The following is a 17,123-nucleotide window of genomic DNA, read 5'->3' on the forward strand; positions in this document are numbered from 1 at the left end:
AACACACACACACACCGATATAAGACACATAGGCCACGTTTTACACACCACGCATCTTGGGTAAAGTAAACCATTTTGGTTTTGCAAGCATTCCTCACACACCTGGAAGAGGTGAAGATGGTGTACAACCAGAGTGATCTTCCGCTCCACATTAACAGGAACGAGAGAGGAGCCCTGGACCTTCTCCACACACGGGCAGTCCTGCTCATATTATAAGACATACGTTACAGGACATACACACATGGGACATATGACAAACAATACACCAGCTTACATTTTTCAGGTGAGGTCTCACCAATTTCAAATCATTAAACTGGACTGACTGTGTGAACAATTCAGCAAATCCCACACAAATGTAGCTCTACAGTCTAAAAGTTTATTATATGCGACTAAAGTGAAGAACAAAAACACTGACAAAGCGTAAAACAAAAAACAGCAGGTTTAGTTCAAACTGAAGACAGCCATTTTTGATGGTTTGATCTCCAAAGTACTGACAGTTGACCACTCCAATGACACTCAAAACAAAACGTAATGGCGATGCAATGTTTGCACACATCAGACATAAATAAGAGGGTAGGAATTTCGGATCAAATTAAGAGTAACCTATTTTACACGATGCAACTGCACTTATCCGATTCAGTGCATGTGTTGTACTGGGTGCATCAGCTAGACTGCCACTGAAAGACCCCACTCACCGGCAGATCAATTTCAGAGGAGTCAGACTGGTAGTCTGCTGAAGAGTCAGGGTCAGGTGTGAGGGTAAATGATTGAGAGGGCTGGTTTGGGTCATCATCTCCAGAGGGCACTGTGGCAGAGGATGTTGGAGGGTCCATCTCTATCTCTGTCTCTCCCTTCTCCCATTCCTTTGTCCAGGGAGGTGAGTCTGTACCTTCAGAGGGGGCCAGGCGGACTTCCTCCCCGTCAGAGCCAGTGGGCAGGTCCATTAACAGGGGGACTTCATCCCGGTCAGAGCCAGTGGGCAGGTCCATTAACAGGGGGACTTCATCCCCTTCAGAGCCAGTGGGCAGGTCCATTAACAGGGGGACTTTATCCCCGTCAGAGCCAGTGGGCAGGTCCATTAACAGGGGGACACCACTAGCAGTGGTTGAGGTGGTGTCAGAGGGCTCCGGCACAGTGTGGTCAGTGTCGGTGAGTCCATTTGTACTACTAGGAGCCACAGTTTCTGGAGACTCGGGCCAGTCTAGCAGCTCAACCCTAGTGACTGTTGTCTGCTCCGTCTCCCCTGTTCCAGCAGTAGTCCTGGGGAGGCTCCCATCTCCATCCACTGAGGTCTCTCCAGCGGTGGTCTTTGTCCCTGCCTGCAGACTGGTTGTCACCTCTAGTGTTGCAGTGGTAGCCTGAGTGGCCAGTGTGGTTGAGGGTGTGGTGGTGGCAATGGTTGGTGAGTGGGTGGTGGGGACTGCGGTTGGCTCGGGGGTGGTGGGTGTGGTGGATGGGGGCACAGGTGTGCTGGCCGGGACTGGGGGAGTGGTCCTAATAGATGTCCCTGTGGTTGGGAGTGTTGGGGCAGCCAGGAGAGTTGGAGTTAGAGTGTCAGATTGTTTGGTTGCTGGGGGAGTGAATGTTGGTTTGAACTTGAGATGGTAACACAATGAGCAGAGAGGGGGAGAGGGGGGAGACGATGGTAAAACAAGAGGAATAGCAAGAAATATATGCAAATAAATACATAAAGACTGAAATCACAAAAAAAACTAACTGTTTACTAAAAAAAAGTACAAATTTAAAACAAAGACAATGGAACATGACAAAACATAAATAGACAGGACACGTACAAACTAACAGTTACCTAGGGTGCAGATACCAGTTTCACTACAAAGCAAACCTGAATACACTGGTTAGTATATATAGTTTGTACCAGCTAGCAGTCCTGTGACTGCACTGCCTGATAACCTGCAGGTAGACTTACGTGTTTGTTGTAAATTGTGACTCCCTCACAGATTTTATTGGTGCACATGTGCTGGTGAATACACCAGTTACAGCCCCAACGACTGCTCACACACCCTCTGCACCTGAAAACAGAGAGAAGACGAGAGACTGAGAGGTTAACAAGGGGAGATATACAACTGCATTGTGGCTAGATATGTCAGCCTTTTAACTCACGGCATGAGTCCAGAGAGCTGTTGGACCACACCACAGTCAAAGAAGGTGAACTCCCGAGCAGCCACAGTCACATTGAGAAAGCGAAGGGACAGGGGGATGGTGACTGAGTCTGAGCAGGAGAGAAGTCAGAACATCCCTAAATTACAGTACCCTCCAAAAGGATAGTTAGCTTTGGTGATCATTAAGAAAGAGAGAGGAATCATTCTGCTTTGTAGTGTCAAATTGGACTCGCACAGATGTCACTCACCTTCTCCCTGGCCAATGGGAGGCAACCTGCTGGCGTCGGGAGTAGAGCAGGTCACACCAGTGTCTGTGACGGTGGCCAGACGTTCCACATCCTGGTAGAAACAGCTGTATTCTTCGCCTTGCACTAGACTGGGCAACCCCTTCACTGACACAGCAATCTTCGAGAGAGAAGAGAGAGAAACACATACATTTATTTTTTCTTTCAAACTCGAAACAAGTACTGCATCTCCCCRTCCTCTCATGTCTTACGTCTGTCTCCTCTCCACGGCTGATGTTATACAGGCTCAGGGATTGGATACCGAGACACTGCTGCTGCTGGTGGTCAAAGCTCCACAGCCACTGGCCCTGCAGAGCCCCCCGACCGCACTGTGAACGCTGGCCACACCTGCCATCACAGGGGGAAGTGGGGTTGAGCACAGGAGAGGAACAAGTGAGAAATGGGGAAGGTGATCATTCGTTAATGTTGACATTTGCCTTTGCTCTTCCTATATTTTCGAGCTCTTAACTTAAATTTTCTTTGTTATAGAATAGTCAGTTGGTGCTTCCTCACCTGCCCTCCAGAACACACCAGCCACAGTAAGGGTCTCGGGCTGAAAGACAGGACTGACAGTCCAGGTGATCTCCACACTCTGCCACCGGTCGCTTCTCCACCTGAAAGGTTACCCACACCTTCTTCTTAAAAACAGCTGTACTATACAACGAAACCGTAGAGGTGCTATAATTGTGTTCGATCAATTATATATTTTTTCATAGCCCTTGCCCTGAACTACTATCAGTGAACTGCATGGTCAAAAATGCAAAACACACCTGTACAGTACCTACTCGTGATCCTCTTCACTGCATTCCTGCACCAGCTGAAGACCCTAGACTGTATTAGGGGAGTCAAGCAGCTAGCTAGCGATGATGTGTTTGAGCTGTGTTGTTCACTCAGACTAACCATTGCGCCGGTCATGACGTAGATGTGCGTCTCCGTCTGGTCCAGCAGGAGGTCACTGCTGACGGGCGAGTTGGGCTGGATGAGCACGGAGGAGTACATCTCCACCCTGCCTCCAGAGCCTAGGAACACCTGGAGAGAAGCAGATGGTTATGGTCAGAAACCATCAACCATTTCCAAGTGTGAAGGTTATAGAACTCAGCACATACAGTACATATAAAAACAGAAAAAGAGAATTGAAAAGGCTAAAGAAGTCTTGGCTAGAATGTGTCTAAAAGCAAATTGAAGGTGCATTTGTACTGTCTGCAGGATCATATTGTGAAGAGAACAGTTAATTTGATTGGCAGTCAGTAAATCTAATCTGGAGGATACCGAGACACCTTTGCCTAAGTGATTCATGAGCCCTCAAACTCTCAAGTTACCTGAGTTTAATGAGATTAGCATAGATTTTTATGTCAGACTCCATAAGCCTGTGCAGTGATCTCAGCGCTGTAAGCAGGAATCAAATGGCTTGTCAAGTGCAGTTTCTGTCAGCACATCTTAGCGAGCTGACAAAATAAGACACTCGATTTAGAAACCTGCATGTTGTATCCACATTGTGTGTGTGTGTTCACGCATGCATGTGCACTTGTGTGTATGAATGGTGGTTGTGGAATTTGGTGTGCAGTGATGAGATAATCCCTTTATAATGGGTAACTTCAGTCAGCTGCATACTAAGGGAGCTTTGATCAGGCACCTCAAAGCCCTCTGTTCTGTCTGAGAAGGTCTCTCCCACTGGCTCGGACCACAGCTTTAACAAGGCTACCAGACGACGTCCAGAGTAGAAGTACGTCTGAAACACTGCTATCTTGATCTAGATCTCAACTATTAACTATTATTATTACTATTAAAAAAATGCATCATGACCTACTGTAACTTGGCATACCTTGTGCAAATTCCCTTTAGAGTCTCCTAAAAAGGCAATGGTGTGCCCAGCACTCATACCGACAGCCACAGCAGTGAGACGGGCAGATGGGCTGTCCAATACTGCCTCAGCTTCCATGGGTACCCTGCTGGCCATTGGACTGGGGGTGTGGTCAGAGCCACAGGGATAAGCCTTTAGGGTGTTCTGGAACACAGAGAACAAACAAAAACACATCTCTCAGAACGTTCCATTCACATTATCACAGGAACATGGTTATTCATTTTAAGTCCAACAGTATAACTTTCATTCAGTAATATTTCATTTACAGGTCTTTCACAATCCAACCAATCTTCTTAGTTTTTATAAGAGGATGAAATATTATACTAGATGGGAAGCATACTAAGAATGCAATCTTGTGCCTTTGCTTTTGCGTAACCCCTTAAAGCCTACCAATAAGTCTTCAGCCCAACTCCAGTCAATTGGAAAGTCTTTTGTTACAGGGCTTGTTTACTTTAAAGCAAATTGTTTACCAAATTAACTATGCGTTCCAATCCATCTGTCAGTCTCGTTGGACTTCAAAGGGCTCTTCCCCATCCGTGTCAGCCTTCATTTACCAGTCTGATAGCTGAGTCGGGACAGTTAGTTTTATTGATCCTAACGATCCCATTAAACCGCTCGTGGCTGCAGGGCAGGCAGGCCTGACGAGCGCCGGGGCTCCAGGTCACCCCGGGGTCGTAGGCCTGCAGGGCTACTTCCCTCCCAGGCTTCAGGGATCTCTTGGCTCTTTGGCACAGTGCTCATTAAGGCCTTTCATGAATCACAGGCCTTCCTCTCTCTACGGCTGCTCTGAGCTGAGGCTGGATCTACTCCTCTTCCAGACTGCTGAAGCCAATAAGCCATTACAGCAGCGAAGGCAGAGAATAAGTAGGATTTAACTAGATAAGGCATTCCATTGGTAGTAGTCTGACGTTAGGAAGAAAAATAGGGCAAATGCTTGGCATTGAGCAGAGGAAACCTACATTGAAATGTGTTTAATTCCAATGAAGCAGAGGACTCATGTGAAAGGTGCATGTATTGTTACAACAGCTGCTCCTCCGAACACCTTACCGTAGGTAAGTTGGCACAGCTGGACTTGACCTCATACTCTATGTAGGCCACCTCGCCTACTCCCTTCACATGGCCATCCAGTGTGTAGCACAGGTCTCGTGTGGAGTCGATGAGTCTGTCCAGCTCGTCCAGAGGGAACACACACAGAGCGGAGTCCTCGGAGGGCCCGTTGGAAGAGCTGACCCGGGTGGAGAACACCCCCAGCAGGGTGTCCCCCTCTCTGCCACCCCCCTGACCCACCTGGGCTGCCTGGAGGAGGTTGTAGTTCCTCTCTGGGGAGGAGGTAGAGGAGGAGTGACACACCAGGGGTACCTCTACATAGGAATAGTAGGAGGTGTCATCCAGACACACGCGGGCAGCATACGTACGGTATTCCCGCGACACAGCCTTAATGTCACGYCGATAGAARAAGAAGTACACATGCCCACGSCGAGCGAAYGCYGCTACAAAATGGTGGTCGTACTCCGAGAGCCTTCCCGCCACGGCCAGCTTGGCCGTCTCCTCGTAAGAGAACACAGGCTCGTGGGCCAGATGGCGTGTGGAGATGGGCGGATGGCTGCTTGTGTAACCACGCCCCACGTAGAGCACGGCCCGCTCCCCGCCTCGGGGCCCCACCACCAGCCCCACTGTGGACACCTCCGGGTCGTTGGCCGCCACGTACTGGGTATCCACCGGCCTCTCTGTGGAGAACAGGACCTCCTTCACAGAGGTCAGGCTGCGCTTCTGGCAGGTGCCCTGGTGGACGTTACCACAGGTGATGAGCTCCATGGCTGAGGGGTCCACTAGGAGCAGCTTGTTGTGGTTGGAGGTGTGCCGGGCCTGGGGGCAGTTGGCCTCGGTGACAGGGGGAAGACACTCCTTACTATCAGTCACAGGGCCGGTCCTCTCCTCATGCTCCAGACGCAGGCCGTCTAGCCCATCCAGTTGGAATAGGTGGTCCCTGGCCCCCACATAAACCGTGCCCACAGAGGGGTCCGGGTGCAGGACCAGGTGCTCAAAAGAAGTGTCATTTCTGGAGAAGCGTGGATAAGTGCGGACAGCGAGGGAGTATGAGGTGGTGATCAGTAGGAGGATGAGCAGGGCTGAGATCAGAGCCATCCCAAGTGGCATGGCAAATATTCTGCAAACACAAGAATAGTAAAAAAACGCTGAACATCAAGTTTGCTATACAAATACTTACAGTATTAATAGATATCTATACAATATGTCTAACCATGTGTCCGACGATAAGCTCAAGACGCCAGTCTCCTCTTGATCATCCGCAAACATAACCCATTATTGTTCACTACACCTGTAGAGAAAATAAAATATGGAAGTATTATTGCAAGTCTAATGTTAGCCAATAATCCATCAGGAGTTACAACATTGGTTGGATCATGTTCTAGAATCTGCCACCCCGCCACTTTTCTACATCACATGAGCCTTAAAGCGATGTTGCGCATTCTCCATTTAGGACACTTGTCACTCGTCACCTCACTACCCCAGCGAATCAATTGGCCAGTGGGAGTCCTCTATTACAGCTGCAACCCCTTTAATAATTGAGCAGCTCTTCCCCGTCCTCACCCTCCACCCTGGTGAGAGGTCAAGAATGGCTAAGTGCAGTAGTCCTACAGTACGTGACTGTAGCCAGTGACAAGAGGATGGGGCATAAGAGGGTGAAGAGAGCCCTAGTTGGTGGTCCTGGAGCAGGTGCGTCTGGTGTGCTGCTCTGATACAGTAAGTGATTCAGTCAGACCCCTCTTTACTTATTCATGGAGGGATAAGAGGTCTGTCACTTCTTGGACGGTAACTTCCAGGCCCACTGCCACAGGGTAGTCCATGAAAAATACATGCATTATTCCATGTGCATCATGTTTTATTGAGTCAAACCTATGTCCAGAATAGGGGTGCTTTGAGAGATAAGAATAGTATGGGGGAATAAGACACTTTCTAGAGCCATTAGCACTATCCACAACATGTCTATTTGTGGGCCTCTATTGCTGTCACTGTTGTCCTTGATGCTCAGTCTCAGTCTAGACCGATTGGCCTGTGATACACAGCTGCACTGTGAGGCCTGGAAACAATGGAGAACAGCCATGCTACTGGTCTGCAGTCCTCACCAGCTCTTTGAACGGCTGACATCCCATTGTCAATATTTATAGTGCATGGGGACCAATCGTCATGGGAACTTCCTTAGTAACTGGAGCAGCAGTATAGGACTGGGAAACCGATAGTAATTCCTTTTCTACATAAAAAAAAACAAAAAAAAGTAGCCTCATTTTCAATTATTTCTTGTACATCCATCACGTTTCCCCTTCCTGATCATGGCTGTAGTGACCTTTCACAAGATGATTCAGCTGAATGTAAGTACTTCTGGAAAAGTAGAGTCTGCCAAATACCCAAATTGTAATTAGTAATGTAGCACTTTGTTACTACTGCTGCTACTACTGTAAAGTGTAGTGGTTGTAATGATAAAAACAATAACTTGGGAGGAGAGGGGGCATGCAGAGCCAACAATCTCCAGAGTTCATTGGCCGTGTCTGGAATGCATGGCTCTGCCCTGGTGCAGTCCAAGGAACCTATAAATAACTACTGCTAGGCTATTAGCCTGTCAGCATCACTGAGGTCTGATCGGGGCTTTACAATCCCACTACACTACAGCCAAGTCCGCTGAGCTCCACGAGACTCCCCTCTATGTTTATCAATCATTGAAAGTGGTTGCTGTGCACGTTTGACGTTCAACTCTTAATGATCCGTGACAGGGGTCTGAACGCTAAGACCCCATAAAAATGTGAGGTCAACAGCGAATCCCTCCAAAAAGACAAGGGTGCGATTCTTCATGCGGCGTCTGAATGAGAGACGGCCTTAGGCTCGGAGGCCTGACATTGTTCTGCTGCTCCTGGCATCTCCCCCTCTGGAACACAGCCAAATGGTACTGTACCCGTCTGCTTGAGTTATGACAGGCTCCAGGGAACACACAGCCACCATAGTTCATCGTTTTATGACTACGAGGCAGAATCCAACTACAGTACAGTTAATCTTACACATAGATGTTCTGTTTTACAACACATAAAATGTCACAGCATAGGGTGTGATCGTCAGACTTTGAGGGTATTTCTGTAGTGAATAAAAACAGTCGCGGCCAGTCACAGATGTGATTTCTACAGTATAGAATAGAAAATGTTTGTAGACAAAGAAAATGTTAACAAGCTAATATCAAAGGCGGATGTACACACACACACACACACACACACACACACACACACACACACGTCGGCCCTCTGCCAGTTCCGTCCACTTCTTTAGGTCTATAGCAAACCACTAACAAATGCACAGAGGGTCTCTCTTCCCCTCTTTTAAAAAATGTCCCCGGTGTTGAAAAGGGAGTCTGTGTGTAGCCGTTGGTGGGAATAGTGTCCCTTTCAGTCCTCTCTGACCAAGTGGCTTCTCTGACCGGGTGGAGAATAAAGACACTTCCTTGTAAAAAGAGCTTCACACAGTCTGGCTTATAACGGGACCCTTCACATAGGCCTAGACCTTTCTGAAGGTGGTTTGTCAGCGGGAAGCAAGGTGCAGAAGAACTTAGTACAGTTGACAGGAGAGTCTGAAATCAACCCAAACAACATGTGTGACGCAAGATAGATACAGCATGGAAGTCTGTTGTAGGCACAGTAAAGAGACAGCATTCTGCAAGAATGATGGATGGAAGCATCTGAAATGCTTTCCAAGGGTTTCTGGAGGGGTTGACGATTATGTATTCATACATAGGCTATATCATACTTATATATAGTAGTGTGTAAAACTTACGTATATGGTGAATTAAGATTGGATCAAATTACACATTTCAAACCCACACTACTGTAAAATAAGGACCCTTCAGAAGAATGGTAGTGAATGATGGGAGGAAGAGAGGCCAGTAAGTGTCTGGTGGTCAGGTTCTGCTGACTGCTGTGGGTACAGGACCAGGACATAATCCAACTGCTCCAACTAAATTACAGACAAAACTACTGGACTGGGGATTCCTCTGGGATTGATGTCAGCAGAATCTGAACACAGGAAGAGCGTGTGAACGCAGAAAATAACAAAGGCAAAACTCAAATCTCTTCCTCTATTTCTAGCTTGATTTCTTTTTACACTCTTTTCCCGTTTCTGTGCCACAGACTTTTGCCAAGTGAGTTATAAATGGCATTTAGCGGTTCGGTTCTGTCGAGCCGAAGTAGCTACAACAGAAACGTGCGATTAAGGATTGTTGTGATTGCGTCAATATGTTTTATTCAGACCATATGGTGCTTTTAGTGTCACGTCAATAGGATATTGATAATGCATGTCTTTGTGTTGGCATCACAGGAGGCTGAAGCGGTGGCGAAACATGCTTATTCATGTGTTTGTGCCCTGGCTGCATACATTACCACCCACTGCATGTGCTATCACATCTCCATCACACAAAACAGCCTCTCTTTCATATCGCTGAATAGACTGAGAAAGCCCTTTGTCATTTGTGGTTGTCTTGACGACGTCTCGTGGTTGGATGAAAAGGAGAGCTGAAGTCTAGCGTCAACTCATAGGCATTTGAATTAGTAGAAACTGTACAACCACTCACACTCCCTGACAAAATAATTCATGGTTAGGTGCTTGGTATTATCATTTAAGAATAGAGGTCATGGTAAGAAACGCTCCCTAATGCTGCACTGAATTATTCCCCTGACTTGACAAGAAAATAGTATAATCGAAACCAAAAAGGTCCACCAGTAGGAATTATTTCCAACGTGCCGTGCAGGCAAAAGCTATTTGTTTCTACCGACCCTTTGTAATCTCAGAATCTACAGAGATGGACAGAAAATAACAAGCCTCATCTTAAAAACGATTCAAAAAGATTTAACAAGAGCAGAGGTATTTTGTTTCATTTGAAAAATAGTATAATTTTTTGCTGATTTTTTGCTGATCCCAACTAGGCTTTGACCCCCTGACTAAATGAACCAGAAGCTCTTAGCTCTTCATAAGAACACATAGGCAACAGCAGAGCCCCATGTAAGCCTATAAGAACATAGATACACTGCACTACTCACTCTCCTCTTCCTTCAGGGACTGGTATCACAGTCACCTATCAGAATACCAAGCATTTTCTGAATGCTTGGCAGGGAGGGCTTCTCCCAAGCTCTGGCCTTGAGCAGTGTGGAGGAGCGTATACCCTAACAAAACACTCCACTACTGGGGAATGGAAAATGGAGAAGCTTTAGCTTATCTGGGCAATATAGGCCTCAATGACTGATGTGGTATTGTAATAATCATATTTATGAAGCACTTATAATAGGCCCTTAAGTAGTCTGAGTAGACATACGCCAGTCAGCTCGGCACATTTCTATTTTCCATGTAGAAACATGCACATCTCTGCTTAGTATCATGCCAGGTTGGGCTTGTACAACTTTACTGTCCAACTAGACATACAGTCTAGGTCTACATTAGCCGATTTCCAAGGAATTGTGCTTTGGATAGAGTGATGTTCATCACTGTAGACCGTTTCAGAGGGTCAATCTGGTGAAGCTGTCATTAGTACACATTTAAATCACCATCATTGCAGAGTAAATCAAGTCAGAAAAACAGTGAAGCTTTTCCATGACTGCATTTTGAAATCTGAAAAAATTTGAGTTTATTTTCCCTCCCTTATTTATTTATGCCTGCTTTTTCCCCTGAGCATCACCCAGCAAGAGCTGGGATTGGTCCTCTTAAATGCTGTGCTGACTGAACTGGTGTTCCCCCTGGCAGTCTCATAGAGGGGCTCTTGTGAGGCCAGCGCCGTTACACACAGTGTGTCTTTTCTGTCCTACTCCATTAACAAATACAGGCTGTTGGTCAGGGAAATTAAATATTAGTGTGGTAGTCTGTACCCTTTGATCTTTAAGCTGTGTGTGTGTGTGTGTGTGTGTGTGTGTGTGTGTGTGTGTGTGTGTACGGTGCACATGTACCTTCACTCATTACAGGTGTTCAAATCTGTCATCTCTGTCAAACCACAATACATCTGAATAATTACCAGCCTCAGTTACCTTCAGTATGGGTTTCAATGTTCTTTACTGGTCTGACATTTTATCCAGGATACATGTAAAACCAGTCATTCTACTTGGGTTGCCAAGGTTAACCAGAGCAACGTATTTAAGGCAGTGTAATTAAAGCTTCTGTTTGAATCACATACCGTACCGAAGCAATAACTTATGCTTGTGGATCTAAAGTCAAATCTCTTTAGTAGTCTGTAACTAAGCCAAAAGAGAGAGAACTTGGCAAGATTACCTCATTGGCATGATTGTTCAGGACAAGTGTATGCAAAGACTGTTACTTTCATCACAAATGTGTTTCATCAGTTGCCAGAGACGTCATGCAGAAATAATCACTCTGAATGGTTAAAAAGGTACTGTGAGAAGCGTTCCAAATGAACTTTTCCCTTTGGACCAGAGAAAGACCGCAATCAGTCCTGCTCATAAAGGGCTGCTTTCCTTTCCCAGAGTGACAGATGTACCAGGTATTTTGGTCAAACTATAAAAACATGCATCTAAACTGATGATCATGAAGCTCTGCAATGCGTTGTAATCCTGTTTTCAGGAGAAAATACACTAACCATAGGGTTAACTACATACTCTCCTCACACACGATGGAACGACGACCGTTCACGAGGTGGAAATAATTCAATAACACTGTTGAGAAAAATACCACACCGAGGAGTGACTGAAAGTGATATGGGAAAGACGCCGTACGAGGCCAGATTTTATGATACACAGTGCATTCGGAAAGTATTCAGACCCCTTGACTTTTTCCACATTGTTACGTTACAGCCTTATTCTTAAATTGATTTKATATTTTTTTTCTCCCCTCAACAATCTACACACAATACACCATAATGACAAAGCAAAAACGGGTTTAGACATTTTTGCTAAGGTATTAAATGAAAACGGAAGTATCACATTTGCATAAGTATTCTGACCCTTTACTCAGTACTTTCTTGAAGCACCTTTGGTAGCGATTACAGCCTTGAGTCTTCTTGGCTATGACGCTACAAGCWTGACACACCTGTATTTGGGGAGTTTCTCACATTCTTCTCTGCAGATCCTCTCAAGCTCTGTCAGGTTGGATTGGGAGCGTCGCTTCACAGCTATTTTCAGGTTTCTTCAGAGATGTTCGATCGGATTCAAGTCCGGGCTCTGGCTGGGCCACTCAAGGACATTCAGAGACTTGTCCCGAAGCCACTCCTGCATCGTCTTGGCTGTGTGCTCTTAGGGTCGTTGTCCTGTTGGAAGGTGAACCTTTGCCCCAGTTGGAGGTCCTGAGCGCTCTGGAGCAGGTTATCATCAAGGATCTCTGTACATTGCTCTGTTCATCTTTCCCTCGATTCTGACTAGTCTCTCAGTCCCTGCCGCTGAAAAAAATCCCCACAGCATGATGCTGCCACCACCTCCATGCTTCACCGTAGGGATGGTACCAAGTTTCTACCAGATGTGACGCTTGGCATTCAGGCCAAAGAGTTCAATCTTGGTTTGATCAGACCAGAGAATCGTGTTTCCCATAGTCAGAGTCTTAAGGTGCATTTTGCAAACTCCAAGCGGCCTGTCATGTGCCTTTTACTGAGGAGTGGCTTCCATCTGGCCACTCTACCATAAAGGCCTGATTGGTGGAGTGCTGCAGAGATGGTTGTCCTTCTGGAAGGTTCTCCCATCTCCACAGAGGAACTCTGGAGCTTTGTCAGAGTGACCATCGGGTTCTTGGTCATCTACCTGACCAAGGCCCTTCTCCCCTGACTGCTCAGTTTGGCCGGGCGGCCAGCTCTAGGAAGAGTCTTGGTTGTTCCAAACTTCTTAAATGTAAGAATGATGGAGGCCACTGTGTTCTTGGGGACCTTCAATGCTGCAGACATTTCTTGGTACCCTTCCCCAGATCTGTGCCTCGACACAATCCTGTCTGACTCGGAGCTCTACGGACAATTCATTCGACRTCATGGCTTGGTTTTTGCTCTGACATGCATTGTCAACTGTGGGACCTTACATATACACACAGGTGTGTGCCTTTCCAAATCATGTCCAATCAATAGAATATACCACAGGTGGACTCCAATCAAGTTGTAGAAACATCAAGGATGATCAATGGAAACAGGATACACCTGAGCTCAATTTCGAGTCTCATAGAAAAGGGTCTGAATACTTATGTAAATAAGGTATTGGTTTAGAAATTTGTATAAAATTTGCTAAAATGTATAAAAACCTGTTTTCGCTTTATCAATATGGGGTATTGTGTGTAGAATAAGGCTGTAACATTACAAAATGTGGATAAGTCAAGGGGTCTGAATACTTTCCGAATGCACTGTACATGTGTGTTGATTTTTGTTTTCAAACTCTCAACAACAACAAAAAAAATCACTACAAAAACAATGCCTCTCCAAAAAAGGGTGTTGGGCAGAGCAAGGCAGGTGGGAGCTATCGTGGCCTTCTGTTCGTGTGCTGAATGACAGACAGCTTCATTTAAAAGATAATGGGAGAGGGAGAGAATCAGAGCAGGTCTCTACGAGTGGGAGGTCTTCAATTGTCAAATGGTTAATAGAGTGTACTCTTTCTCTCTTAAGCAGAAGTGCATGCATGTGACACACACAACCCCTTTCTCTAAACCCTGACAGAAAATCATTAATGATTGATGTGCAGAGCTTGCTGTGTTAAAAGCAAAGGTGTTTAATTATGACCTGAGGACAATAGGGTGGTGAAATCTAGGATGGAACCTGCAGGAGGAGGCAGTGAAAAGATCTTGACTGAAATCCATGACATCTTTCAACACAAACAAAACCAAAGATTTTTTGATGCAATTTCGATACACGATTAGTAAATTGTGACTAGATGGGGTTCTAAAACAGACTGAGCAGAATAATTATGGATGAGCCGCACCACAGAGCATTAGAAAGTCTTTGTTTAAGAGGGCCACAGTCATGGACCCAACACTAATATGGATAATGGCTTAGGGAACCCCGCCGCGCCTTTAATTGAGGCAATCTTTCTGATGCTTGGAGATCGAGCGAGACAGAGAGAGAGAGAGAAAGCGAGCGAGACAGACCGCGAGCAACAGACAGAGAGAGACGGACAGCGAGCGCGAGAGGGACAGCGAGCGCGAGAGGGACAGCGAGCGCGAGAGAGACAGCGAGCGCGAGAGAGACAGCGAGCGAGAGTCTCCTACAGACAGCCTTGGGAAACATAGCATGGGGGTTGGGAGGAGTCAGACCAGGAGCTCACTCCCCTGAGGTCCTGAGACAGTCTGCTAACAGGACTGACACCTGGGGACTGCATTAATCATTGATCAGGCCAGTATGAGGGAGTGGATGAGCTTCAATGGGTTTCAGCCAGACTGACTGAGGGTTTAACTCAGCGTTGGTGTATTAACCAAGTCAGTGAGTTAAGTTCACCCAAACAAAAGGCCAAGCAAAACGTACATGGTCAGTTCCAGTCAGCGACAGAAAATCCCTACATACTGTAGATACTAACATCAAAGCATAGCCGTAAATTCTGGTATGCTGCAGTGGCCGGCTGTGCGTCAGGTTTTGGCTGTGCCCAGATCAGTGAAAGATAAACAGAGCATTAAAGTGTTCCACAGGGACTGAAARGTGATGGTTAGTTAGGTACACTCCTCTTCCACACCACTACTCCCTCTTCCCCACTGCCCTGGCCGGCTCTCTCCAAAGTAACACCTACTGTAAGCAACATTTTAGCTCAGCAAGACACTCTTTCTTTTATGCCTTTACTGCCCCGAGAATCTATAGCCTACTGTATGACGCACTGTAGAAAATATGTAGATAAACACAGAAAAAAAAAAAAAACTGACATAAGCCTGTGTTCATTCAGCTTTATTTTTCAGTGCAGCTAGTCATGCAACCTGGCATTCCGGGGAAAGCCCAGCAGTAGATACCAGTGTCTGGACTTATTAGCAGAGAGGGAGCTGATGGAGAGTTTTTGCCACGGCTATTACAATACAATAGAGGGAGGTCTGTGCTGGCAATCATGCTGAATCTCTGAATAATTATCCAAATTGTGCCGTGACCCAGACCGAAAGCTTCATTAAAAGAGGATGCTCAGACTGCTGACTGAGATTAATTAGCTTAGTAAGAAGAGCCACAATCCCTCCTCCCCAGGACACTCAGAGCTAATCCACACAGATCTTTACTGGCAATCCATAAGCATTGTTCCTGAATAGAACAGCCTTCAGGGAATACCTTTCCCTTGATGTAGTCAAATAGGCTCATGTTTTGATGAGGGACCTGTGCCTTCAAATGTGCCTGAGTTGTTAGTTATCAGACATTAGCTAGCTACCTAACTTAGCCGAGTACTAATGTTAGGTTTACATTAATCTTGCTAGCTAGCTAACCTTAGCGAAAATTAGCTAACTAGCGAACATTAGCTAGCTGTTTAGGCCATGCCCTCCCAGTGGAACTGACTGATTAACCAAAATTAGCAGAGGTTGTTTGAATTATTTAAAACCACGTGTCTTGAACTAGATGGTGACATTGAATTTCACAATATATTTCTCTCTCCAGAGGGATTGAGGATTCACCTTATYGGCAATTCCACAGTAACAGAATTGTGCAAACGGAATTTCATCATGGGTCCCTGATCTGTACTACACAGAAATGCATAATTATAGATATGAATGTAATTCGCTTCATGATGATGTATCCTAAATACTGTTGGTAAAAAAAAAGAAAAAAAAGGTATAAATATGCAATATCCTCCTTTTCATATTTGTCTATTATTTAAATGAGCTCCCCCGCCCCCAAACAAGACCAAATTTGAACCAATCATAGATGTCTGTTTCACAAGTTTGCACAACAAAGTACAGCGTAGCATTTTTATTTATTTTATTTTACCTTTATTTAACCAGGTAGGCAAGTTGAGAACACGTTCTCATTTACAATTGCGACCTGACCAAGATAAAGCAAAGCAGTTCGACACATACAACAACACATAGTTACACATGGAGTATACCACCCTGCATACCACTGCTGGCTTGCTTCTGAAGCTAAGCAGGGTTGGTCCTGGTCAGTCCCTGGATGGGAGACCAGGTGCTGCTGGAAGTGGTGTTGGAGGGCCAGTAGGAGGCACTCTTTCCTCTGGTCTAAACAAAGATCCCAATGCCCCAGGGCAGTGATTGGGGACACTGCTCTGTGTAGGGTGCCGTCTTTCGGATGGGACGTTAAACGGGTGTCCTGACTCTCTGAGGTCATTAAGAGATCCATGGCAACTTATCGTAAGAGTAAGGGGTGGTTAACCCGGTGTCCTGGCTAAATTCCCAATCTGGCCCTCAACATTCAACGGTCACCTAATAATCCCCAGTTTACAAATTGGCTCATTCATCCCCTCCTCTCCCTGTAACTATTCCCAGGTCGTTGCTCGCAAATGAGAACGTGTTCTCAGTCAACTTACCTGGTAAAATAACGTTAAATAATAAAAACACATGGAGTAAACAAACATACAGTCAATTAATACAGTGAAAATAAGTCTATATACAATGTGAGCAGTGAGGTGAGATAGGGAGTGAAGGCAAAGAAAATATATATATAATAAAAAATAAAAAAAGGCCATGGTGGCGAAGTAAATACAATATAGCAAGTAAAAACACTGAATGGTTGGTTTGCAGTGGAAGAATGTGCAAAGTAGAAGATAGAAATAATGGGTGCAAAGGAGCAAAATAAATAAATACAGTAGGTAAAGAGGTAGTTGTTTGGGCTAAATTAATGATGGCTATGTGCAGGTGCAGTAATCTGTGAGCTGCTCTGACAGCTGGTGCTTAAAGCTAGTGAGGGAGATAAGTGTTTCCAGT

General features: G+C 45.7%; 1 protein-coding gene across 3 annotated transcripts in view; it reads right to left on the reverse strand.

The window, feature by feature from the left end:
• LOC111976759 (plexin-B1-like) overlaps nt 1-17,123 on the reverse strand; it is a 61,076-nt gene that overhangs the window by 26,327 nt on the left and 17,626 nt on the right. For all 3 annotated transcript variants that reach the window (XM_024005857.2, XM_070448097.1, XM_070448098.1), the window contains 11 exons: nt 6,526-6,603; nt 5,313-6,432; nt 4,227-4,409; nt 3,305-3,433; nt 2,918-3,018; nt 2,617-2,752; nt 2,369-2,525; nt 2,122-2,230; nt 1,928-2,030; nt 696-1,595; nt 103-201 (listed from right to left, as the gene is read on the reverse strand). In XM_024005857.2, coding sequence (XP_023861625.1) covers nt 103-201; nt 696-1,595; nt 1,928-2,030; nt 2,122-2,230; nt 2,369-2,525; nt 2,617-2,752; nt 2,918-3,018; nt 3,305-3,433; nt 4,227-4,409; nt 5,313-6,422 — 3,027 coding nt within the window. In that variant the 5' untranslated portion in view covers nt 6,423-6,432; nt 6,526-6,603. The remainder of the gene's footprint in view (nt 1-102; nt 202-695; nt 1,596-1,927; nt 2,031-2,121; nt 2,231-2,368; nt 2,526-2,616; nt 2,753-2,917; nt 3,019-3,304; nt 3,434-4,226; nt 4,410-5,312; nt 6,433-6,525; nt 6,604-17,123) is intronic.

This window comes from Salvelinus sp. IW2-2015, linkage group LG17 (genome assembly GCF_002910315.2).
Source record: "Salvelinus sp. IW2-2015 linkage group LG17, ASM291031v2, whole genome shotgun sequence".
In the NCBI taxonomy this organism is placed as follows: domain Eukaryota; kingdom Metazoa; phylum Chordata; class Actinopteri; order Salmoniformes; family Salmonidae; genus Salvelinus; species Salvelinus sp. IW2-2015.